The sequence below is a fragment of the Lemur catta genome, chromosome 9 (genome assembly GCF_020740605.2).
Source record: "Lemur catta isolate mLemCat1 chromosome 9, mLemCat1.pri, whole genome shotgun sequence".
NCBI lineage: Eukaryota > Metazoa > Chordata > Mammalia > Primates > Lemuridae > Lemur > Lemur catta.
Window position 1 is genome coordinate 17,498,439 of NC_059136.1, and position 27,688 is coordinate 17,526,126.

Consider the following 27,688-nt stretch of genomic DNA (forward strand, 5'->3'; position numbering starts at 1 on the left):
TTGTTCTCTGCACTGACATTTTAAGGTACTTTGAATTTCTTGGAAGAAAAAACTGTGAAAAAAAGTTTCGCCGTTCTTAGCAATGGTTACAATAAATATTCAAAGTAAATAGATATTCACTATTTATTGTTTATCACCAGTCCTCCTGAAACACTATTTAAAAAGTGAAAAAAATAGAATAAAAGAAAAAAATGCAAACTCACAAAGAGGAAAAGGACAGATGGGAAATGTCTACAGTGTTTTGGAAGAATAGAGAGCATGTCATTGTGTGGCTGGCTTCGGTTTCTTTCCACGTCTTCCACTGTGCTGAGAGCTGGGAATGCAGGGCGGAGCCAGGAAGAAACAAGCTGCTTTGTACCTCTGGGTCCTGAATAGGCTCTAGAATTAGAGCCACCAGATGTCTCTGAAGGTAGGAACATGGATGAGGCAAAGATTGGAGGATTAGTACATAGTCTGTGATAAACAGACCTGCTGAGCCCCAAGTGGAACCTGTGCAGCTATGAAACCGTCCCTCTCTGGCCCTGAGAGAGACGCCAGAGTGGAGAGATGCCAGGTACAGCTAGGGCAGGAATGGGTGCCTGAGGGAAGATAGTCAGCATGAGACAGTCTGCGCTGCAGTAACAATAATAAAAAACCTTGAAATTTCAATGGCTCAACATAGCAAAGGTTTGCTTCTTGGTCACAAAATGCTCAGTATGGGCTGGATGACTCATCAGGGCAGCTTTCCTCTGTGTGGAAAGGGAGGCAATGAGACCTCTCCCATTTTGTGGCTCCCCCGTCTTATCCACAGCCCCCCAAATTGCTGCCTAGGGAGAAGGATGGGGGAGGCACCTGACGGTAAGTGCCTCAGACCGGGGCTGTCTGCTGACCAGACTTGGGTGCAGCCCACCCCAGCTGCAAGGGAGGCTAGACCTGTAGGAGCCACGTGGATGTTCTGTGAACACTGGGATTAGATGGGAGCCTACGGAGAGGAGAGTGAGGCCGCGTCTCCTTCTGCCTCTCAGCCCAGCCTCCTGTGCAGCCTCCTGGTTGCAACTACACTCAGTCAGGGGCTGAAGGGTCCTTTCTGTAGCAATTCACAGCCCAAGAGAAAGAGAATCACACGTTTGGGTGGGGGGAGAAGAACCTAGCAGTGAGGCCCACCAGTAGACAAGCCCCACTAGGCACAGAGCGCAGTGCCTGCTTATGTGGTCGCTCTTTTATCAATAACAGAAGTGTATTGAGCACCTTCTGTGTGCTAGGACGTGCTCTGGCTGCTGGGGGTATAAAAATGAATGAAAGAGGCAAAATTCTGGTTCTCCTGAAGCTTTATTCTAGTGCAGGGCAATAGATAATTAAAAAATGGGTAGATGGATCATATGCTGTATGCAGGTCAGTGTTACCATGAAAAAATGAAACTGGGGAGGAACATGGGGAGTCTGGGCACAGGAGCCCTGAAAGAGGTACGAGGACAGGCTGTGGCTGGAGGAGAGCACCTCAGGGGATATAGAAGGACTTGAAGTTAGAGCTGCAGCAGGGCTGCCACTTGTGCAGACTGGTGGATGATTTCAAGGACTTTGGCTTTCATGGGGACCACTGTGATGGTGAGCAGAGGGGGGACTTGTAGGAGGGTCCCTCTGGTACCTCTTGCCCTGGGAGGCCAGGGCAGAATGCACAAAGTGGTGAAGAAGCAATGAAATTCATTCACACTGCTGCATTTAATTGTAGTCCCTTCAAGCCTATTGCTATATAGTACGCCATTGTGTGTATATATCCCCCATTTTATTTGTGGATTTTATTGTTGATGGACATTCGGGTTATTTCAATTTGGTGACTATTATAAATAATGCTGCTGTGAACATTTGCTTACATATCTTTTTGTCAAATTCTGGGGTGCGTAGGGTCAACTTTAGTAGGTAATGCCACATGATTTTCCACAGTGCTTGTTCCACTTCACACTGTCCCAGCAGAGTGTTCCTATACCTGTTTTTCCCTACTATCATCAATACTTGGTGTTGTCAGTCATTTTCACTTTAGCCAAATGGTGGGTGAGTCATGGTATCTCCTTACAGCTTTATTTTGCCTCATCTTGATTGCTAATGAGGCTGAGTGCCTTTTCATGTGTTTATTAGACATTTGGATATTCTCTTTTGTGAAGCACTTGCCCACTTTTCCTTTTTTAAAAAAAATTATTTTATTATTCTGGAAATGAGCCCTTTGTCAAGTGATTTGTGATTTGTCAGATGGATACATGCATATGTGTATGTATATATAGACACACATATACATATACAATCGTGTGTTGCTTAACAGGGATACATTCTAAGAGATGTATCATTAGGTGATTTCATTGTTGTGCGAACATCATAGAGTACACTTGGGCAAACCTGGATGGTATAGCCTACTACACACCTAGGCTATATGGTATAGCCTATTGCTGCTCCTAGGCTACAGTCCTGTACAGAGTGTTACTGTACTGAATAGGCAATTGTAATGCAATGATAAGTATTTCTGTATCTAAATATAGAAAAGGTACAATAAAAATGCAGTGTTATAATCTCAAGGGATCACTGTTGTATATGCAGTCTGTCATTGACTGAAATGTCGTGATGCAGTGCATGATTATACACACACACACACACACACACACACACAGGTAAATACACATGTATATCTTCTTGCATTCAGAGGCTTGCCTTTTCATCTCAAAATGGTCTTTTGGGTGTCTTGATTTAAAAAAAAAATGTTTTTCCTATTTCAAGACCACAATGATTTTCTCCTGTGTTTATCTTCAAATAGATTTGTTATTTTCCCTTTGTATTTAGGAATACAATTTATTGAGAGTTAATTGTTGTAATAAAAAATGTGGTTTCATTTGTCCGTATGAATAGCCAGTTGATCCAGGGCTATTTATTCAGACAGTCCTTTCCCTACCGCTGTGCAATGCCGTATTTGTGACAAATGAGTGTGCTTATATCTGTGAGTTACTTTCTGGATTCTCTAATCTTATTGGACTTTTTGTCTATACTTGCATCAGTACCAAATTGTCTTAATAACTATAGATTTATAAGTCTTGGTGTCCAGTAAAGTAAATGCTTTGTTCTTTTTCTTCTGGCTTGTTTGGCTATTCATGGCCCTTTTCATTTTCAGGTAAATTTTGTAGTAAGTTTGTCAAATTCTACAAAGAAATTCTGCTGGAATTTTTGATGGGGTTATACTGAATCTATAGATCAATATAAGGGCAATTGACATCTTTACCATAGCACCTCTTCCAGCCTATGAACATTTATTTAGGTCTTATTTAATTTCTCTCAATAATGTCTTATAATTTTCTGAGTAGAGGCATTACATATCTTTCATTAGATATATATCTAATTTAAAATAAATAAATATATGTGTGGGTTGTTGTTGACTATGGTGTTTCAGTTACCTATTGCTGTGCCATAAGCCACCTCAAAAGTTAATGGCTTAAAACAACAACAGTTTATTATTCCTTGTGACTCTGTAGGTGTTTCTTCTGCTGGTCTTGCCTGGACCCTCTCCTGTGATTACAGTCAGACTGTGGCTGGACAGCTCAGTGGGCCACATGACCTCACGCAAATACAGGCACACTTTGTTTTATTATGCTTCTCTTTATTGTGCTTCACACTTACTGATTTTTTTTTTTAACAAATTGAAGATTTGTGACAACTCTGTGTCAAGCAAGTCTACCAGTGCCATTTTTCCAACGGCATGTGCTCACTTCGTGTCTCTATGTCACGTTTTGGTTATTCTTGCAATATTTCAAACTTTATTATTATTGTATCTGTTGTGAGGATCTGTGATCAGTAATCTTTGATGTTACTATTGTAATTGTTTTGGAGCTTTTAAGATCACAAACTTAATAGGTAAATATTGTGTGTGTTCTGACTGCTCCACCAACTGGCCATTACCCCCTTTCTCTCCCTCTCCTCAGGCCTCCCTGTTCCCTGAGACACAACAATATTAAAATCAGGCCAATTAGCAACCCTACAGTGTCCTTTAAGTGTTCAAATGAAAGAGTCACATGTCTTTCACTTTAAATCAATAGCTAGAAATGATTAAGCTTGGTGAGGAAGGCATGTCAAAAGCCAAGACAGGCTGAAAGCTAGGCCTCTTGTGACAGTTATCCATGTTGTGAATGCAAAGGAAAAGTTCTTGAAGGAAATTAAACATGCTACTTCCGTAAATATAAGAATGATAAGAAAGCAAAACATCTTTATTGCTGATATGGAGAGAGTTTGAGTGGTTTGGATGGAAGATCACACCAGCCACAACACTGCCTTAAGCCAAAGCCTAATCCAAAGCAAGGCCCTGACTCTCTTCAATTCTATGAAGGCCAAGAGAGGTGATGAAGCTGCAGAAGAAAAGCTGGAAGCGTGAACTGTAAGGAAAGAAGCTGTCTCCATTACATAAAAGTACAAGGTGAAGCAGCAAGAGCTGATGCAGAAGCTGCAGCAAAGCATCTAGAAGATCCAGCGAAGATAACACATGAAGGTGACTACACTAAAAACAGATTTTCAGCGTAGATGATACAGCCTTCTGCTGGAAGAAGGTGCCATCTAGGATTTTCATAGGTAGATAGGAGAAGTCAGTGCCTGGCTTCAAATCTTCAAAGGACAGGCTGACTCTCTTGTTAGGGGCTAATGCAGCTGGTGAGTTTAAGTTGAAGCCAGTGCTCATTTACCATTCCAAAATTCTGGAGTCCTATTCTGCCTGTGCTCCATAAATGGTACAATAAAGCCTGAATGACAGCACATCTGTTCACAGCATAGTTTACTAACTATTTTAATCCTACTGGTCAGAAAAAAGATATTTCTTAGCTTATTTACACAGATCCAACTCCAGCATCAGTGAGCAGTGGATTTGGAACTGAGAGAACAGAGCTTAAGAACCAGCACACCCACCCACCGATGTATTTTTGGTGTCCTCTTCACCTCACCCCACCTGGAGGAGAGACCCTTAGAGTCATGTTTCTTTTCACTCTATCTCCCACCTCTTCTCCTTATTCTTAAGGTATGCTGAGATTGTTTGGGTACAGAATCTTACTAAGATTTTCTTTCTTTCATTTCAAGAATCCTTATGTATTGTAATTTACATTCATGTTATTGTCCATTAAATTTAAAAATAAATACAAGATTTGTTTTCACTGTTGATCACTTCGTCCTATCTTTCCCTCCCTTGGGTCCTTGTTTTGATTTGGTTCTTTGCTGAGAGTATGCTGGAGTATTCTCATAGATCATACGGGTAAAGTATATGCTTCCTGACTGCATGTCTAACAACCTATTTCTCTATAATTGCCTGGGTACAAAATTCTTGATCAGTGCTTTCTTCTCCCTAGCTGCCAAACGTTATCCCATTGTCTGTTACTTTCCATGATTGCAGGTGAGAAATGTGATGTTAAATTGACTATTTCTAGAAGCAACTTGTTCTTTCTGTCTGGAGGCTTATGTGATATTTCTCTCTATTCTTGAAATTCAGAAATTTCTCCAGGATGTGTCTAAATTCCATTCTTTCAAAACTCTTTACATCTGAAGACTCACCTGGTTTATTCTTTGGTATTTTCTTCATTTACTCTCTGTCATACTTTTGTTTTCTCCCCCAGCTTCTATTATTTACATATTATACCTCCTGCATCTACCATCCATGTCTTGATCTTTCACTTGTGATTTTTAGTTTCCTAACTTTTTTTCTTGTGTTGTGGGATACATCTTTCATTTGATCCTCCAAAATAGTGATTTGATTTTCAGCAGGGACTATTATCTTTTACAGTACCTCTACTAAAATTTTAGTAGAAAACATCAAGTGTTCTTTGTTCTGGAAAGATTTTGTTGTGCTCTAATAATATCTCCTAATGTGTTCTCATTATGTTTTTATTATATAGTCTTTCTGTTTCTACCATTAGTTCTGCTCCATAGTAGCCATCTGTTCTAGAATTTAGCTGTCTCCTTCCTTCAAACCACTGTACTTCTTAGGAGGCATGTGAGTTTGCTTTGCCTTGTCATTTGGTTGAGTGTGGAGTTTCCCCAGCACTGGTCTGGGCCCAGCTGGGGGCCATGATAGCTATAATCCCCTTAATTCCATGGTGGATTAATGGGAAGAGATGAGGCTGATAGGGTGGGATTGTTTTCCTCTGTGGGGCTCAGGGAAATTGTGCTGGAAAACTACACTGTCTCACTTCAGATATGGTGGGGCTGCTGTAGGGATAGTGTCTGTTTTCAGAAGCAAGTAGAACTGAATTTTCTTCAGTCCCACCCTGCAACTTCTCTTTCCAGGGGGACAGCTGTGCCCTCCCAGAACTGATACTTCATGTGGGCCAGACAGGCCCCTTCTCTGCTGCTTGGGAGTGCCCTGGTTAGCCAGCTAACTCCACTCTGGCCTGGGATAACTGCTCCTCACACTGGGCTCTGCCAGGGATCAGCCTCTCTCTAGACTTCCTGACCTTTGGTCCATAGCTTCTTGCTTGCCTCTGGTCCCTGACCTCAGCTCCCTGTGCTGAGTATGCCCCTCTACCATAGGCCATGGGGAGCAGCAGTGGATTAGCCTCTGGACACACACCCACCCCTGGCATCATCAGTGGCCACAGGAGGCAAGAGAACAGGTGGCTGGTTGGCCTGGGGCTTTCAAAACTCAGCTGTCCCCTGGCCATCGCCATATTGGAACTAGTTCTAGCCAGGAAACAGGGCCAAATCTGGGTGTGCTGAATGAGTCCAGGCAACAAGGACAGACTGGTACTCCTTAAAACCTTCAGAGCCTCAGGTTATAACTCCTTGTCCTCTTCTTTCAAGCAAACAGGGGACCAAGGTTGTAGCATAGAGTGGGGTCTCAGAGGTCAGGGATCAGCTATCCACAAAGGTGACAGGAATCTGAAATGCTAAGTCCATCAGGTGGGTGGAGAAGTGATGACTTGGTGGAAAGAAGGGACCAGGTAAAGAGTGGTAGGGAGCTTGTGATAACCCCTAAGGTCCAGCGTGCAGTGGTCCACCCTCCTTGGTGCATACTCACAATGAACCACTGGCTGAGGACGGGCATCACTGAAGCTAGGATGATGTCCATGTAATACAAGGACACATCTTCATGACTTCCAAACAAATCTTGCCTTTCTAACCTTCAGACTTTAGCTATCTGGACAAGCCATAGACCTTATGCATTTCCCAGGTAACAGCTAAATGTCTCTTCCCTACAGAGGAAGGCAGACTACCAACCTGCGGTGCAGAGCAGGTTGGCACATGGCCAGTGACTAAGACCCTGGTTTCACCAAGTGAAGTCTGAACCACCAGTTGATGTGCTCCTCTTGCAACTCCTTAGCCTACAGATGTCAGTTAGGAAGCCTTGGGGTTGCTTTTGGCTGCAAGTAGTACAAAACACAATTCAAAAAAGCTTAAACAACAAAGGAAGTTGTTATGTTGAATAACAAGTCCAGAAATGGGCTGCTCCAGGGTTAGTTGGTTCAGCAGCCTTGCAAAACCAGGGACCCAGATTCTAGCCCTCTGCTCTGCCAGTTTCAGTGTGTTGATGTGTTGGCTTAGCTGTACCCAGTCATAAGACAGTTGCCACCTCTTGAGGTAATATGTGCAGATGCAAAATGTCCAGTTGAAGAGGGAAATTTTCCTTCTTTTTTGCCTCTTTTTAAGTGCAAGTAAACAGTTCTCAGATGCCCCTCAAAATATCCCTTGCAACTCATTGGCCAGAACTGGGTCACACGTTCACCCTTAAACCAGTCATTTGTTATTTAACTTTTGTTTAATGGGCTGTATCATTTATTTATAAATTTAGAAAATATCCTTGAGATTAACCAAGTAAAAATGTGAATGAGTTTAAATGACAATGAGTTGTATGGAATTTCTATAAAGTTACATCTAATAATCATTCTTAGGCATAAAAGATTAAGCATAACAGATGTAGTCACATGAATTACTATGTGAAATTTCCCAATCCACAGTTTTTAAATATCCATAGTAATAACCAAATTAAATTAGGTAATTTTCTTAGAGGTAAATATGACAGGAAAAGAAATGTATTAGCAGTATGAACCACTTAGATAGTTATAAACAACTGAGTAGCTCAAGAAAATTTCATGGGCACATTTTTAATTACTGGTTGGATTCTAGGGGACGGTAAATTAGTTAATGTTTGCTTTTCCCACCCACCTCTCTCAAACTTGTGGGATTAATAAAATCTTTTTGTTGTTAAAGTTCTGCTTCTCAAGAAAGATAGATACCCTGGTTTATTCAGCCAGACTAAAGGGGCAGGAAACTATCTTCACCTTTCCTACATTTCGGGTTGCCCTTCCCACAGCTGTTCCCTGGTTGCTGGAAGCCAGTGGAAGCCAAGCTGCAGCCAGGCCAGCTGATACATTACCAGGAGGCCGGTTCCATCTGCTTTTTTCCTTCCCAGAAGAATGTGATTCTTGGGGCGGGGGTGGGGGAGAACGGAATTTATCTCCTCTTACTTTCTCAACGGAGGTGCTGACATGTGTTTGTCATTTACCATCTTTGTATTTATAAGGTTGCTGTTTTTTTTTTCCTGATGTTACAGGGTCCATTCTGTCTTCCCCATTTTCTGCCCTTTTCTTCCCCAGGCCTTCTTTTTATCTCCTTTTGTCTAGTCAAGATTAAGCTTCTTTATTCCCTGGCATGCCGTTCTTCCTTATTTTCTTTGTTCATGGCTTTTGACAGCACCACATAACCACCAAAACAACTCATGCAGACTCAAGGAAAGCAGTTGGGGAAAAAACAGAAGTTTCCTTTAATACTGGTTTTCTGAGAGTTACTCTTTCAGAGGGTCAGGAACTTTGTAACAAATGGGTTGGTTGACTTCTCTACTTAGTGGGGTTTTCATGTATGCTGTACATGATTTACAGGCTTTCGGGAAATTAGAGTACAAAAAGGTTCTTTAATGCTCTGAAAGAAGTGAACATAGATTTAATTTTTTTAAAAAAATCAGGGGTACTTCAAGCTCATATACACACATGCCCTAGGCTAGGGTTTTCACTGTGAACTGCAGATACATCAAAATGAAAATGTGAGAATTCTGGTTGAGCACAGGCTTTACTCATTGGAAAGGTTTTTTTCATCCTAAGAAAAGCAATTATCACATTTCTGCAGCACCTTTATTTTTTGTCCAGGTGAGCAAGAGAAAGTCCAGGTGAGAAACTGGGTTACCCATGTACAAAGGACAGAGCATGTGGCTTTCTGGCTCCCTCCAGGTAGAAAGATACTATATCAATTCTTACGTTAAAAGTTTTTGAAAGTAGTTTTTTTGGGCAGTATTAAATTCACTTGTTCACATTAAGTAAAAAAAACTATTGTTGTTGTTATTACTGTTATTTTACAGGAAGATTATCCTTTTCTGTCCAATGGGCAGCTTCTAGAAGGTGCATCTCGAAATCTGGTCAGTCAGATGAGTATACTGAATGAACCCCGTGGTCAGTGGAGTGACACACCTCACCGGAATCATCCTCACATTGCTAGTTTTTATTGTTTCATGATCCCTATATATTTTTTGCATATACCTCATGGTTCTTAGTTGTCATATTTAGGAAACTGTGGGAGCTAAATTCAGTTTAATTAGAGGAACATAGCTTAATAAAGAGATGGATGGCTTCGGGGTGAGACCATGTGAAGGCTGGGCCAGAGGAGCAGCTGATGTGAACACCACGTTGAGTGTGGCTTGCTTAATCCATCGTGTGTGTTTAAACAGCTTTTTTTTTCCCTTTTGGTTGGTTAGTTGTTTTGTTTTTGTTTTTTTACTGCAGTAGACCTTGCCTTTGGTTCAGTGCTGTGAGGAATTCAAAAATTTGCCTGTAAACTAAGGGGAAAGAATTTAGTTTTAAATGACATATTGTAAACATACATACTTATATGTACATGTATACATACTTTGCAGATGTTATTTTGAATTTTTGTGAATATCCTAGATTTTCAAAATATTGAGTGCATATTGAGTTAAACATACTGCACTATGAAGCACTGTTCACAGGTGGATATATTTCCATATGGTAGATTTTTTTCAGGTAACAGGTATTTGTGGGAAGACTCTGTTTTGAAAGCCCTGGATCACAGTGCATGCACAAGTGACTTTGTGACCTATCTTTGATTTTGCCCTTATCTCAAGGATACGCTGGGGCTGGAGTTGTTTATGCAGCCCCTGGAGCCCACCTTCGTCTGATGACTCTGTCACTGGAAGCCAGGAGGCAGCAGAACAACCAGAGCCCCAATTTCCTCAAGTTATTTTCCTCCCGCTGTTAAAGTTTCATTCCCACAGAGTAGGTTGAGATGGAAACCTCCATTTGTTCTATTGGAATTCACAGAGTTACACCACTTAAAGAAAAAGAGCTGAGTTAGGAAACTCATTGTTTTACCACCAGATGCTCTGGGAAACTCAAGATGCTCCGGCATACTGACATCTAAGAAATAAGGAACTAGGTGTTTAAGAACTGTTACTTTCAGGATGGACTATTTTCTTTCTAACATGTATCTATGATTTTTAATTTCAAGTTCTTTCATATAATAATAGTATTTTACAACTGGAAGAGGCTGCTCAACCCAGCCCTACCTTTTTGCAGGTGAGGGGGCTGAGACCTGACCAGGTAAAGACTTTCTTCCAGGATCCAGAGGAAGCTGGTGGCAGAGTACAAATGTAACTGCTTTCCTTAAACCATGCAGCATATTTTAAGATGCTCCTTAATTGCCTAAAATAGAAACAAATATGCTTCGTGATAGTGACTGAAATCATGTTTTAACAGTAGACTCTCCTCTGTTGTAGTTTAACTTTTTAATTAAAAATTCTTTTTGTTGTTGTTGCTCCATTAAGTCTGAGCACCCTAACTGCATCCATTTGATGGGTCTCATTCTGCTTAGTCTTCTTTTTTTGTTTCATCTCATTATACTTATTAGAGATTTTAAGCTTGGCTGTCTTGAAGTTCTTCTATTTTTTTAAACAGGTTTATTGAGACATAATTAACATACTATAAAGTACACCTGTTTAAAGTATAAAATTTTATGTGTTTTAACATACTTATAGTATGCAATCATCTAATTTTATGATATTTTCATCACCCCAAAAAGAAATCTCATACCCTTTAGCAGTCACTACCCATTTTCCTCCTCGCCCTAGCCCTAGGCAACCACAAATCTATTTTTTGCCTGTATGAACTTGCCTACTCTGGACATGAAAGAAGTGTATGATACTTGGTCTCTTGTGAGTAGCTTCTTTCATGTAGTATAATGTTTTTAAGGTTCATCTAACTGTAGCATGTATCTGTACTTCATTCCTTTTTATAGCTGAAACATTTTTATATTTTTGGACACATGTCCATACAAATCATTTGCCCATTTTTAAAATTGGATGTTTTATTATTATTCCATTGTTGAGCTGTTTATCAGTTACATGATTTGCAAATATTTTCTCCCAGAATGTGTGGATTATCTTTTCACTTTCCTGAGCATGTCCTTTGATAACACAAAAGTTTTTAATTTTGATGATGTGTCCATCTTCTCATTTATTACTTGTGCTTTTGGTCTTGTATCTGAACGATCATTGCCTAACCCAAGGTCATGAAGATTTACTCCTGTGTTTCTAAGAGTTTTATAGTTTTAGCTCTTACATTTAGGCCTATGATCCATTTGGAGTTGACATTGTGTATGGTGTGAGGTCAGGGTTAAAATTCATTCTTTTATATGCAGGTATCTAGTTATCCCAGTACCATTTGTTGTTACCCCATTGAATTACCTTGCCCTCTACTCTGAAAATTGGTTGACCATATATGTATGATTTTATTTCTGGACTCTCAAGTCTAATCCATTGCTGTATATGTATATTAGTTTGCTAGGGCTACCATAATAGAATACCACAGACTGGGTGGCTCAAACAATTGAAATTTATTTTCTCACAGTTCTGGAGGGTACAAGTCTGAGATCAAGGAGTCAGCATGTTTGGTTTCTCCTAAGGCTTCTCTCCTTGGCTTTCAGATGACTGACTTCTCATGTTCTCACATTATTCTGTGCAGGCACATCCCTGGTGTTTCTTCCTCTTTTTATAAGGATACCAGTCCTAGTGGATTAGGGCCTCACCCTAAAGGCCTCATTTTAACTTAATCCATTTGCAGACTTTATCTCAAATACAGTTATAGTCTGAGATACTAGGGTTTGGGATTTAAACATATGAATTGGGGGAAGGGGGGGCAGAGTTCAGCCCATAGCAACATGTCTGTGCTTCTGCCACTTCTGCCCTGCCTTCATTACTGGAGAGTTGTAGTAAGCTTTGAAATCAGGAAGTGTGAATACTCCAGTTTTCTTCTTCTTCAGGATTATTTTGGCTTTTCTGGCTCTCTTACATTTCTATATGAATTTTAGGAACAGCTTGTCAATTCCTGTAAAAAAAAAACGAAAAAACTCAGCTGTGATTTTGGTAGGGATTGTTTTTAATCTGTAGATCAATTTAGGTAGTATTGACAACTTAAGTCTGCTGATCCACATATGTGTGATTGTGATGTTTTTTCATTATATTCAATGTTTTATAGTTTTCAGAGTATAAATTTTGGGCTTTTATTAAATTTATTCCTGTTTTATTCTTTTTAATGCTGTTATGAATGGAACTATTTTCTTAATTTCATTTCCAGACTGCTCATTACGAGTACATAGAAATACAATTGATTTTTGTATATTGCTTTTGTATCCTGCAACCTTCCTGAACTTGTTTATTAGCTCAAATATTATTTAGAGGCTTCCATGGGATTTTCTACATGTAAGATCATGTCATCTATGAACAGATAATTTTACAACTTCTTTTCCAATCTGGATGCCTTTGATTTCATTTTCTTGCCTAATTGCCCTAGTTATAACCTCCACTACAATGTTAAATAGAAGTGGTGAGAGTGAACATCCTTTTTTTGTTCTTGATTTTGGCATGAGAACATTCAGTATTTCACCATTAAGTATGATCTTAGCTATAGAGTTTCCATACAAATCATTTATTATATTGAGGAAGTTTCCTTCTAATTCTAGTTTGTTATATTTATATCATGAAAGTGTTAGGTTTTGTCAAATGCTTTTACTGCCTCTATTGAAACCATCATGTGTTTTTTGTCCTTTATTCTCTTGTGTATTACATTAATTGATTTTTCTGATAATATACCACCCCTGTGTTCCTGGAATAGAGTCCATTTGGTCATGGCATATAATCCTTTTCACATATTACTAGATTTGGTTTGGTAGTATTTGGATAATGATTTTTACATCTTCATTCATGTTGGTCTGTAGTTTTCTGTGCTTGTGATGCCTTTGATTTTGTTACTAACATTAGATTTATAGAATGAATTAGGAATTGGTCCCTCTTTTAATTTTCTAGAAAAGTTTGTAAAGGGTGGGTCTTAATTCTTCTTTAACTATTTGGTAGATTTCCTTGTGAAGCCATCTAGACCTGGGTTTTCTTTGTTGAAGCTTTAAAAATTACTAATTCAATCTGTTTCTTTGTTGGAGGTCTATTCATATTTTGTTTCTTTTTTAATTAATTTCATTAATCTATCTTCTGGGAATTTTTCAATTATGCTATTTATCCAATTTGTTGGCATACAGTTGTTCATTGCTCACAGTATTCCCTTGTAAACTTTTTTATTTCTCAAAGGTTGGTAGTGATGTCCCGTTTTTTATTCTGATTTTATTTGGGTGTTCTTTCTTTCTTGGTCAGTGAAGCTAAAGATTTGTTTTACTGCTTCATCTTCTTCAAGTTCTTGGATAATCTTTAATGAGTTATAATTTTTCTTATTTTACCTGTGCAGTTTTGTGATTCTCCCATTCCTCTACAGATCATGTTGCTGGGAGTCACTGGAAAAGTATTAGACTGACAAGTGGCAAGAGGCCCAGCAGATCTTGCTTTTATGGGCTACAGTGAATTAAAGGGCACACTGTTTACATGCCTGCCAAAGCTGCAAGCCCCAACCCCCAGGCCATGGACTGGTACTGGTCCATGGCCTGTTAGGAACCAGGCCACACAGCAGGAGGTGAGCAGTAGGCAAGCAAGTGAAGCTTTACCTGTATTTACAGCCGATCCTCATCACTTGCATCACCGCCTGAGCTCTGCCTCCTGTCAGATCAGCAGCAGCATTAGATTCTCATAGGAGTGCGAACCCTACTGTAAACTGCGCATGCAAGAGATCTAGGTTGTGTGCTCCTTTTGAGAATCTAATGCCTGATGATCTAAGGAGGAGCTGAGGCAGTGATGATAGCTCTGGGAATCGGCTACAAATAGAGATTATCATTAGCAGAGAGGTTTGACTGCACAGAGACCATAATAAATCAATTGCTTGCAGACTCATATCAAAACCCTATCAGTGAGTGGCAAGTGACAATGTAATAATAACAGAAATAAAGTGCATAATAAATGTAATGTGCTTAAATAGTTCCAAAACCATCCCTTCCCACCCCCTGGTCTATGGAAAAATTGTCTTCCACAAAACTAGACCTTGATGCCAAAAGGTTGGAGACCGATGTGCTAAAGCACTATGAAGAAGCCTCTTAGGTCCAGGCCTTATAGGTAAACTGCTGTCTCTCCCAACCTCAAGGCCTGGTGGCATTTTACCTGGTTGTGAGGCTCCCCCTGAGGGCAACTGGACAACCTCTGGGACAGGCTCTTGAAGAACTATCCTAAGAAAGGAGACAGCTGTGGACTCTCTCAGTAACACACAAGCTTCTGCCAGCTGAGACCATGCAAGTACCACACAATCCTTGGTCTTTCCAGCCCTTGGGAAGAACAGGCTTTCTTTGCCCTCACTTGCATCTCAGGAAGCAAGGAGCCCTGTACTGGCTCTCTCCTGTGCAGATCTTAGAGAACCCATAGCCTCTGATTACCCTCTAACCCTGAAAGCATGATCGTCCTGGTTGTTAGTCCAAGGGAGGCAGCAGGAAGGAGAGGGGACCAGAGATGTGAGACCTGCATAAACCTGCCATCTCCCCAGGGTTTCTGTAGTCACCTCTGTTTATGATCGTCATCTCCCTCAGGACAACCAGCAGTTATGCACACGTGGACTCCTTCTAGTCTGCCTTGAGCATCTTTATGTTTTTCTCTAATTTTTTGTTTACTTTTTTCCATTTCAGTGTGGTCAGTTTTCTTGAAACCTATCTGCATTGTCCCTGTCTGGGTGTTAGCTTTGTCCACTCACCTTCTTGGTGCCCTTGCCTTGTGGGTATACTTCTACTTTAGGCTAAAGCGTATTCTACAAGAATGAGGTTTCTGTCATCTTGCATGGTGTAGCCAGTGGAAAAATACTTTGGGTTTGACATGGAGCACACAGCTACTCTAGAGTAGCAGATGCTTTAAGGTATATTCCAAATTGGCTGAAACCCCTTTCTGCAGAGGTAAGTCACCAGATTAGGTCATTTGTATATGCCATATGGTAAAACACGTCCTTCATGATTTGTCTCTCCCTTGCCTTTATTGCCAGTAACTAAAATCATAAGCACATTTTTCAAGCACAGAACACTGCAAAGAAACATAACAAAAACGTCAAATTGTATTCATCTCACCTCTCATTACATTCAGAAATCCTCATAGGTAATATTAACCTTCTCTAGCTCCATTCCTGTGAAACAAAGGCTCATTCCTTACTACTCATTTTTCCTACATATTAGGTTTGACTACTGATTTAGCCAGAGTTTGTTCACTTTCAAGTGACAGGAGCCACCTCAAAGCAAATTAAGCAAAAGGAGATGCTCTGGTAACTAGTAATCTCCAGGAGTCCAGCCTTAAACTCAGGATCCAGGATTCAAAGGGCAGCATTAGGACTGTTTTTTCATTCCTTAGATCTCTTTTGAGTTGGGTTCACCATGAGGCAGGTTATTCCCAAGCAATGGGAAAGATGGCTAGGCTTACGTCACCCCCTCAACTTGTTAGCTTAGAGGAAGGAAAGAGAACCTGTATGAATTCCCTGAAAGGACACTGATTGGACTTCTGAACAGTCACTGCATCTGGCCTGAATCATGCACACTCAGGAAATGAAGGCAGAGCCCTAACCACAGTCTCCTAGAGATGGGAAGAGGCAGTTCCTAAAGGGAAAGGTTGCAGAACATGGGGGAAGAAACCAAGCAAACAAAAAGAATCTTATTGGCCACTATCAAGACCTTGTATGTTTATAATTTTACAACTTAATAGACCTTAATGATTTTTATAAGGGCCCTGGGTAACTGGAAGATTTATATTTTTTGAAAAGAGAGTCCAAAAAGAGGCTTCTGGGCCAAATGGCAGCAATGCTTGGAAAGCACTATCTTATTAAGGCCCACCTCTTCACCCCCTTCCACCTGCCAAGGAAAGCTCTGTTGCTGCTTCATCAAAGTATTCATTTATAATGGACAAAATGTTATCAGGAAGCCTACCATGTGATCTAAGCAGGAAGGATTTTTGCTAAGAATGAGTGTATACAACTGTTACAAATGAATGGACACTAGAGGTTTTACTGCAACCATTAAAACATCGGGATTGCTTTCCCTGCTATCCACCTACCAAAATAGTATTTGCCCCCAAACTCCCTTGCTAACGTGTTGCACATTGTCCCACTTTCTTCCACTGCTCATATTTGGTGGCTGCAATGTTTGACCATAGTCTTTCTTCCCAAAAAGTCCTCCCCTGCTTTCAGCACTGTGTTGCTGTCAGAATATTAAAGCCTTTTTCTGGTTTTACAAGAAATACCAGTGAATGAAGAGAATCTAGTAGATAATAAAAATGATTAGTGTTTCTTGGCAGGCATTTGCTACTAAGGAGATGAAATAAAGCATTTAATTACTTAGAAACATCTAAAGAGCAGAGGGTAGTAGGCATTTCTTTGTTCAATGCATTTGAAATCTTAGTTTAGTTTTTGCCTCAAAGAATTTGTCCCCCCTTGGGCATAGTCATAAAAAGCATGAAGGTCATTAACATAAAATGTTTTTCTTTTTTAATCACTTGTCTTTGTTATATCACTGCCTGAACAGAAAGTCACAAATGCCATATTCAGATCACACTGAATTTATTGAACATTTGACTGTGTGTAACTGTGATGGCATGGTGTCACTGTGAAGTTAAACTTCATTGAGAATACACTTTTCGTTTATCTCTCAAGCAAGAAAATCAGAATTGAATTTTATTTATAAAAGAAAATAATTGGTTGGGCACAGTGGCTCACGCCTGTAATTCTAGCACTTTGAGAGGCCAAGGTGGGAGGATCGATTGAGGCCAGGAGTTTGAGGTTACAGTGAGCTATGATCATGCCACTACACTCTGGCCTGGGTGACAGAGTGAGACCCTGTCTCTAAAAAAAAAAAAAAGAAATAACTTTAATAGCACATTGATATTGTTATTTCTTTCCAGACCTTTTCCTGATTTTTATATGTACATGTGTTTCACTGCAGTCAACATTTTTCTCATCATTCTACTGAAAGATGGCAGAATATGCTGCCCAAAATATGCCACTTTGGCATACGGATTAATTTGAGCTAAAGACACTTGAAAAATTGCAGATGCCATAAGGGCATTCTAATCTCCTCTTTTCTTCCTGAAAAACAGGAGATAAAAATTTCCATGTGAAAGAAAGATGTCTTCAACGTAACAGGAGAAAAGAAATATTACTCGGAGAGTCATAGCCAACAAAATTCTATACAAACAACATAGTAAAAATAATCTTCCTTTAGCCTGCCCACATAATTTAGTTACTTTCCCCATAATTAACTCTTTTCATTCAAGGAAATACAAAAGCATGTAGGTTTTGTCGAGTCTTTGGGCCTTCATTTTCCTTTGAGGGTTCCTATGTCACACGGAACTTAAATTTGTATGCTTTCCTCTTGTTAATCTATTTTATGTCAATTTAATTCTCAGGTCTAGCCAGGACCCTTGGAGGGTAAAATTTTGCCTCCCCTACAGCACATACAACTCTGCGTAGTTCTCAAATATTTTCCTTAACAGAAACCCTCTGGAAAGAAGAAAATTGTTACCAGCTGCCCTGCCAGGCCCTGTGCTAGGTACTTGGCAAACCAATCTCACTTAATCTCCTGAAGCCAGGATTAGAACTCTCATTTTGTTGACTTGGAAGCTGAAACTTGGGAATGTCAGCAGCTTTCCCAGTGTCATACAGGTTTCTAATCTCAGTCCCTCTGATTCCAAAGCCCTTACTTTTTCAAGGACACCATGTCTGTGTTTTGCTCTTAACTAGCATACAGTTAGGAGTACAGTCTCTGGAAGCAAATTGCCTGAGTACAGATCACAGATCTACCACTTACTTGCTGTAGGATCTCAAAACAGTTAATAATCTTCTCTGTGCCTGTTTCTTCATTTTTGAGAAGAGAAACATAAAAAATCGACATGCCTCATAGGCTTGTTGTGGGGATTAAATGAAGTAATACCTGTAAACTACTTGGAATAAGGTCTGACCCACAGTTACCTTTCTAGAGTAGTCCCCCATTATTTGCAGGGGATATGTTCCAAGACCCTCAATGAATGCCTGAAACTGTGGATAGTACCAAACCCTATATATACTGTGTTTTTTCCTATAATACATACCTGTGATGAAGATTAATTTATAAATTAGGCAGAGATTAACAACTAATAAAATCGAACAATTATAACAATATGCTATAATAAAAATTAGGTGAGTGTGGTCTCACTCTCAAAATACCTTACTATTTTTCAGTGTGGCAGGTAACTGAAACTATGGAAAGCAAAACCGCAGATGAGGGGGGGACTACCACATAATCATTAGCTGCTGTTGTTTATAGTTATTAGCAGTAGTGTTATTATCATCACAGTTTCTCTTCAGACATCCTGGCTTCCAGTGTCAATTTCACCTGCATTCTTCTGGACAGGATGTAGAGAGGTGTTCTGAGACTTAAAGCTGGGACTTTTTCTCATCTATTTTGAGTAATGACAATCTGCTATCTGGGTAAAGGTGCTGATTTGCATACAGGTAGTGGGATAGCCTGACCAGTGGGGCTGCTTGGTAACTTTGTATACCTTAGCAAAAAAAAAAAAAAAAAAACACTGAAAAACCAGCCCAATTGTTGACAACAGCTTTCACCTTATTTTCCATTTTTCCCTTATCTCTTGGTTGCTGAAATTTTTTAGTTCAAGGTATAACTGATCCTTCTGGAGGGACCTTTTGCAGATTCTAGACTGCAGGAGGCTTCTCTGAACTTACGTCCAAATTTTAATTTGCAAGGAAACCAAAGTAGATTAATTTTCTCATGAGTGCCTTGATAATATATTTGTTTTTCTTAGTAGGCCTCTGTCATTAAGAATGATGCTTGAGGATATAATTGGATCTTGTGTGGAACAGAAAGTTATTACTCATAGCATACCACATTTTTGCATACTAGCATCACAACATGGAATCTGATTTTACACTTAGTATTACAGTTCCAATGCCATTATCAGATTGCATTTTCATATTGAATTACAAACAAAAATGTTATACTACTAACATTTAAGGAAATTTTAATAAGGTTGTGTTTGATGTTATTCAAATAATGTGTTCTGAACTGCTTTCTTTGAATATATTTGCATTAAACTCACTTTGATTCGGTTCTTTGAAGAGTTTATCCACTCACCGGGTAGCTTTAAAAAGACAGACAAAATTCAGTGTCTTCTTTGCAAATCAATAAATAGTGAAGAAACACATTTGCTAAGATCTGTAGAAGTAATGGCAGCAGATTGCTGATGGTTGGAGTTAATGAAATGACTCATTTTGGCTATTATAGTTGCACAATTAAAATATATATACACACTGCACACATCACAGATTATGAGGGTTAATACTCCTGTGTTCTTTCTTTCTTATTGAGCCCTAAAGCTAATATATTAGGAATTAAGAAATTTAAGAGATCCACATTATTGCAATTCTTGATCAGTGATGCCCAAAATTAAATGGTAGTCTCTTGAGAGAGCACATTTCTTTTTAGCATTCCTCTTACCCATTTGTGCTAAAACTGGGGTTGTGAGCAAAAGGCAGTTTCCATGAGCATGCTTTCCAAAAGATAAACTCATTTGATAAAGCTAAAACATTTTAGACACTTGCTTTGAGTGATGGTTTTCTCATAGTTGTCTAGCTGATGGAGTTTAACGCAGGGAATATAAAATCGGAATACTGAGAAGGAATAAGTCTTGCTTGCAAGGAAAACCTGCCTTTATCAAACATTCGTTTTTAACAGGCTCCAAGGGACGCTGGAGAACGTAACTAGTGGTTAGTTAGGAGGGTATGAATGTGCGCGAGGGGAGGGACGAAACGAAGAATCCTCTGGGTCTTTTATGTCCTTCTATGTTTTGTGTAGAAATTGATGTTTTTGCTTTACCTTCCGTGGTCTGACCTTCTCTTCACCTTATTTTTCTCACACATTCAGCCTTTGAGGTCTCTTATAAATGGACCCGATTTAAGAACTCTTAATACTGTCGGTCAAACTTGCCTGTGTGGTCCTCAGTTTAGCCGCAGACTTGTTTAGGAGTTTTGGTTCTTGTTCTCTATTTGTATGGTTTGGTATGAACACAATTATAATTTAAAAACCATTGCTCGGACACACAGGACTACCGAGAAAACTCCGTTTTCATATGCACGGCTGCTGCGCAGGCGCAACTCGCAGCCCCCGTGACGCACGCGCAGGCGCAACTCGCAGCCCCCGTGACGCACGCGCAGGCTTTGTGACGCAACGCGCAGCCCCTGGCGGTGCACCCTGCCCCCTGCAGCCCCGCCCAGGGCCGCGCAGACGTACCTCGCACCGACTCGCAATCGCAGCCGCCGCAGCGCCGTTACGGCGAGCGTCCCGCTCGCCTGCTAGAGTCCGCGCCGGTACCGCTGTCCGGTGATATGTTGCAAAAACCGAAGAGCCGGGGCCGCTCTGGCGCCCAGGACGAGAGGGGCAGAGACAGGAGCCGCGACGGAGACACCCGAGCTTCCAGAGGCGGCGTCGCCGACGAGGCCCCGAGCACGTCCCGCGGGCCCGGCGGCTCGCAGGAGGCCCTGGGCGCCTCGTCTCCGGGCGCCCGCCAGGCCCGGGCCGCCCCCGCGGTGGGGCCCAGGACCCAGAGGCAGCTGGAGCTGAAGGTGGCCGAGCTGGTGCAGTTCTTGCTGATTAAGGACCAGAAGAAGATTCCGATCAAGCGGACCGACATACTGAAGCACGTTATTGGAGACTACAAGGACATCTTCCTGGACCTTCTCAAGCTGGCTTCCGAGCGCCTCCAGTACGTCTTTGGGTACAAGCTGGTGGAACTTGAACCCAAGAGCAACACCTACATCCTGATCAACACCCTGGAACCCGTGGAGGAGGATGCCGAGGTGAGAGGTGATCAAGGTACGCCCACCACTGGTCTCCTAATGATTATTTTAGGGCTCATCTTTATGAAGGGCAACACCATCAAAGAGACTGAAGTCTGGGACTTTCTGCGGCGTTTAGGGGTGTACCCCACCAAGAAACATTTAATATTTGGGGACCCAAAGAAACTCATTACTGAAGACTTTGTGCGACAGCGTTACCTGGAGTACCGGCGGATACCCCACACTGATCCTGTAGACTACGAATTCCAGTGGGGCCCCCGAACCAACCTGGAAACGAGCAAAATGAAAGTTCTTAAATTTGTGGCCAAAGTTCATAATCAAGACCCCAAGGACTGGCCGGCGCAGTACTGTGAGGCTTTGGCAGATGAGGAGAAGCGGGCCAGACCTGAGGCTAGTGGCCCAGCCCCAGCCCCATCCTCTTGAAATCTGAAAAGGGTTCAGAGGAACTCCTGGGACAAGGGTCTGAGACCCAAAAGCACAATGCTGTACGGCTAGGGGAAGGGGGACCTAGGAAGCATATTTCTCTAGTGCTTAAATGTGTGTAGCTTTAAGATGTGTTTGCAAAGATTTGTTCTTTTAATGCTGTGTTGTTACTCGGTTCCAAGTTTTCATTTGCAAACAGATTAGAGGAGCGTTTACCTATTTTACTTTTTTTGGTGTAAACATTTGCTAGCTTAGTAAACGAATTGGAAAACTAGTGTGATCTGGAACCGCTTATGTAAGAAAGAACACATAAGTAAATGTTTTGGTGCTGAGAATATAAAAGCTAAATAGCTATTACCTGGTTTCTTAACTACCCTAGTTTGTAAAGCAAAATAAAAGTCTTCATAAAATTAAGAATAAAAATGTAATCGTCTATATTCTTATTACCTTAACTATTTTATTTTTCTGTATTTCCTGTGTAAGCATTATGCATGGTTACAAGTAATTAACGTAATGTATTTTCTCCAAATAACAATTTTCAATATTCATAATTATTCAGGTCTGTTGCTGACCACTTAGTTCCATTTAGTTTTTTCATTTTTTTCTTTTTACTACTATAGTTATTATAGTAAATACCGTATTTTTGAAACAGTTAAGCGTTGTGTTTTAAATTGTGGGTTATGAGAAAATATCATGACTCAAAAGCAGCCTCTTTAAAAAAAGTTTTCCCACTTAAGGTAAATATTTTGGAAAAGTTGTTTTACTTGTGTATATGTTTGCCTATCTATACGTACACACGAGGATTCCTTCCAATCAAGTGGATGGAAATATATACATGTCTGGGAATCAAGACTGCCTGGGTTCAGATGCCAGCTCCACTATAACTTGTATAGGAATTTAGGTAGGTCCCTTAGCTTCTATACAAACATTCCCTGACCTGTAAAGTGGGCTGATGGTGCCTATATTTTGTGTGCCAGTGTGATAATTAGATATGGCCGTTTACGTAAAGTTCTTGGCATAGTCTTTGGTGTGGAGAATTTTTGTTCCTTAAAATTTTTTCAAGTGTGTTTTTTATTCTTTGTCTGGAGGTGCTACTTTTTTTTTTTTAAACTTTAATTTTCTAGTCCTAAATCATTCCTAGAAGAACAATTACTGGTTCAAAAGTTATGACTATATTCTTTAGTCTGACTCCATTGTGCAGTTTTACTGAGAAAATGTGATATATGGTGAGTTCAGCCCACCTAAGAGTAGGAAAGTTAGATAGAAGAGCTTTGAGAGAGCATTGTAATATAGTGAAAAGTGTATGGGTTTTGAGGTTGCCAGACAAACTGAATTTGAATATGGCTCATGCTAACTTGTCAGCATGGTAATTTAGAGGTAGGTTTTAAGCTCTCTGAATCTCAATTACTTTATCTGTAAAATGGGGAAAATAGTAACTATATCATAGTTTTATGGATTAAATGAGCCAGGAGAAAAGCATTCATAGTCTCATATATTCCTCCATAACATGTAGCAAATGCTGTTTGTAGAGGTTCAGCACATAGTAAGTAAAAGGGTGGAGAACCTGTGGCTTAAGGCCACATACGGCCCTCCAAATCCCCAAGTGCAGACCTTGGACCAATCCAAACTTCATAGAACAAATCCTTTTATTAAAAGAATTTGTTCTGTAAAATTGGGATTCAGTTAAAAGGCAGCACTCAAGGATCCAGAAGGCCACATGTGGCCCTGAGGCCACAGGTATGGAATTTGCATGGATTTCACCAGTGGACTATAGTTGGTCATAGAGAAATGCCTTTATTTTCATGGGCCGCATTTTATTTCCGTATGTACATTGTCTCCTACGTACTGGCCCTGTTACCTCACTGCTGTGTCCTTTTGTGCTCTAATACTGAATTTTCACCTGTCTGGTGAAAATAATTACCCAGCACCCATTGCCAGCTATAGCTGAGACAAACATCCTCCTATGCTTTTCTCACTATTTATACAAGTGGGATTATATGTTATCCTTTTGCAACTTGCTGTTTCAGTCACCATCATGTTTTTCAGATTTAGCCATGTAGATACATGCAAATCTGATTTATTCATTTTGATTGTGCGTCCATGGGCCTTTGTTCAACTATTTCCTAATGATGGGATGGCCTTGTTGAAATGACAGGAAAATATCTAATCCTGTAATTTTCTAATAACAGCTAAAGATCAATCTTGAGTCCTCCCTACTCTTTTGCTGTTTCTCTCCCTAGCTAGCAGGCACCCTGCAGGGACTCTGCTGTCACAAAGGAAATGTAGATCTTTCTCTTTATATTCACCAGCTCAAAGTTTTTAGAATCTGTTTCCATAGCCTCAAGGAGTTCCTGAGAAGCTCCTGGACAGACAGATGGGGGGTAAACTCCAGGCTTTCCCTTTCCTGCCCAAAGCCTTATTTCAGGGGCACAATCAACATTCCCTGCAATAAGCCTGACTACATCTCAGAGATAACCAAGTTTCCAGCAACAGAAGAAACAAAAATCTCACAGCTACCTGGTAATTACGCCACAACAATTAATATTTTCTCTCTGTCCCCATAAAAGCAGCAAGACCTATGGCCTTGCTGCTGGCATCTCCCTTTTTCTTTGGGATGCCACGCTGTCTCCCTGCTCTCTTTCCCCGCCCCTTTCTCTCTCTGTCCTTCTAAAGGATAAAATAAACTTTTTTTACTTTGATATGTCTTACTCTCTGTGTGAGAAATCTTTCTCCACCTGTGCCGTGAGCATCTACCAGGCGTTCCATCCTAATTCCTAATGGCTAGACAGTTGAGTTCTTTCCAAATCTTTGCCATTTGCAGGCAGTGTACAGTGCTTCCTTAGGCACATGTATAAGAAGAGTTCCTCCAGCCAGAGACAAACAGAGCAATCAGGGGCTCTTGCCAAATTGCTCTTGAGCTTGTGTCAAGCTACACTTCCAGCAACATTTTACGTAGTTTGGTTTTTTTGTTTGGTTGTTTTTTTTGGCCAATCCTCCCACCCCCACCCCTTACGGACACTTGGCCTTTTCAATATCTTTTTTTTTTTTCTTTTGCATTAAAAAAATCAAAGTGGAAACATCAAATTTAATGTAAAGAAAAAGATCAGAAACTGGAATAATAGAGCAAACCAACTACTGAAAAAAAGTTCTGCATCTTGGTGATAACATTTTTCAGCCATTCTGGTGGGTAGGTGGTAATAATTTATTATGATGTTAACTTGCACCTTTTGGTTACCAGTGTAATGTTAAGCATTTTCCTGTCTTTTACTCTCACTCCCTTATTTTTTAACCATCAGGCTTCATATCTGTTAGACCTTTTTCATTCTTTATATGTGCTGCATATTAATCATTGTGTATGTTAATCTAGTGCAAATACTTTCCTCCATATTTTCATTTTCCACATTTTCACTTTTTATTTTGGTCATGCAGATGATTTGATTTTAATGTCTCACAATCATCAGTGTTTTAAGGGCTATGTTTTTTGTATAGTGCTTTAAAAAATTCTCTCTAATCCTAGTATTGTAAAGATATTTTCCAATTTTTTTTCGTATTCAAAGTTTTGATTTTCATATTTATGATTTTGATCTGTTTTTGTGTATGATGTGATGTTACTTTTCCTATATGGATAGACTGGCACCAATTTTTTCATAGTTTATTCTTTCCAAACTGATTTATAACACCCTCTCTGTTGTATAGCAGTGTGTCATATCTAAATACATGGCTAGGACTGAATTGGTTTATTTGCTATCCATTTGCCAATACCATACTATTATAATTCTATAGCCCCATGATATCAGTTTTTCTTGTTTTCCAATTCTTAATACCTTTTGTTTTAGTTTTGTATTTTTTGCATTGGCTGGATATGCAATACGTTATTGAAAAGAAGTGGTCACAACAGGCCTTGGTGTTTCTGATTCCTTATTCTTGATTTTAAAAGGAATAATTTTTAAAGTTTTGCCATCAGTTGTGATGTTTGCTATTAGTTTTTTCCCCCACAAACACTTTTTATTGAGTTATTTAACTTTCCTCTTATTTCTAGCTTGCTTAGAGATGTTTAGAAAAATTGAGTTCGTCATATGTTCTTTATTCATCTGCTAATATGGTTAATTTTTTTAACTGTAAATTTGGCATTTGGGGATATAGCTTGCTATAATAGATTTTTCTGATGTCTAACCATTCTTGCATTTCTGGGACGAACGTTTCTGATTAACGAATTTTTTAAAAATACATATGTGTAGCTCAAAATTTATAATTTTTTATCTTTTGACCTAAGGGGGGGGTTAAGTCTGTAATTTTCCTATATTGTACTGTCATTATTTGGCTTTGAGGTTATCCTAATTTATTTGTTTAGAAATAATCTCAAACTTACATAAAAGTTGAAAGCACAGTGCAAAGAATTTTGTTCCCTGAACTATTTGAATTCATTTAGTTATCATGTTTCTTTAGTCCCCTTTGGGCTGCAGACAGTTCCTCAGTCTTTCCTTGACCTTCATAATCTTAGCACTTGAAGAATACAGGCCTGGTTTTTTTTTTTTTTTTTTGTAAAACATCTTTCAGTTGGGGTTTGTCTGCTGTTTCTTCATGATCAAATTTGAATTATGCTTCTTTGGCAGTAATATCACAGAAGTATTGCTGTTTTTCTTTTTGGATCCTATCAGGTACCACAAAATTTCAATTTGTCTTATTATTTTATAACTTTGATCACTTTGGTTAAGGATTTTGTTGTTGTTGTTGTTGTTTTTGCCATACCTCTCCTCTCTACTGTCAACTTTTCTCCTTTATAATAAATGAATAACTTCTGTGGAGATACTTTGAGACTTAGTAAAGACCCATGAGTCATAATCTTTTATTATCATTATATATTTTGATGCTCAAATTGTCCCTGATTTGGCCCTTTAAAGCTGGCTTTTGTGTCTTTAACATGCCTCCATAATTTTTTGAGCACTACTTTACTTTATAGAACAAAAAGATAATTCAGCCTTACCTTGAACTCTCCCTAGCCCAGACCTGGAATTGATCGTTTCTCTGAAGTTTCCGTCCCCAACCCGGGGGCCGCAATGATACTTCCAGTAGAATGAGCCAACCTGGGAAGCTTGTTTCTAAGTTCCATTCTCCACCAAAAAGGAACTAGAGTTCTTTGGAGCAGGGTCCCCAACCTTTTTGGCACTATGGACAGGTTTCACGGAGGCAGAGCTCAGGTGGTGATGCAAGCCAGCCACAGGGAGTGGTAGCTCTAAATACAAGGGAAGCTTCCCTCACTCACTGCTCACCTCCTGCTGTGCACCGCCCCCCCCCCCCATTCCTAAGTTCCATGGAAGACAATTTCTCCACGGATGGATGTAGGTAGGGCTGCAGAACTCTGCGGCCAGGTCCCTAACTGGCCACAGACCGGTACTGGTCCGCGGCCCAGGGTTGGAACCACAGATCTGTGGTACTAAAGACTATAAGGTTTTATTGATATTTCCATTTACAATCCAACACCACAGTGTTTATTTTGGTTTCCTCCCTCTGTGTATTAGTAGATGTCTTCTCTAACAGTGAAAAACAGCCCCCATTATCTTTACCATATTTATTTATTTATTTGATTAGTCCCCCCACCCCCCATCTGCTATCCTACCTGTCACAGCCTCCCTGGTGGATGTCCTTAGACTACCACTGGTAGGACTGGTGTTAATTTTTAAATGTTTACGGGAATTCACCAGTGACTCCAGATAGGCCTGGACTCTCCTTTGTTGGGAGGATTTTGATTCCATTCAATCTCTTTCCTTGTTAGAGAGGCATTGAGAGTTTCTTCTTGAGTCACTTTTCTTAATTTGTGTGTTTCTATCGGAGATGAAGCTGGATACCAGTTAAAGTGGTAAGGACAGATTTTAATTAGTAATATACTACTATAATAGGGAAAATAGTCCAGCGTGAACTGAACTCAACTTCGATTTGTACAGAGGTGACTGGGCATTTTAAAGGAAGAATGAGGAAGCA

General features: G+C 40.0%; 2 protein-coding genes across 3 annotated transcripts in view; both read left to right on the forward strand.

Moving 5' to 3' along the window:
• Window positions 1-27,688, forward strand: part of FAM189A1 (family with sequence similarity 189 member A1) — a 325,715-nt gene that overhangs the window by 208,061 nt on the left and 89,966 nt on the right. The gene's annotated exons all lie outside the window — the stretch shown is intronic.
• On the forward strand, window positions 20,690-22,132 carry NSMCE3 (NSE3 homolog, SMC5-SMC6 complex component). The gene has a single exon (XM_045560950.1). The coding sequence runs from the start codon at window positions 20,816-20,818 to the stop codon at window positions 21,707-21,709; it is 894 nt and encodes a 297-aa protein (XP_045416906.1). The 5' UTR covers window positions 20,690-20,815; the 3' UTR covers window positions 21,710-22,132.

Excerpts from the sequence above, each read along its gene's own strand:
- NSMCE3 (XM_045560950.1), top strand. The coding sequence starts at position 20,816 with ATGTTGCAAAAACCGAAGAGCCGGGGCCGCTCTGGCGCCCAGGACGAG.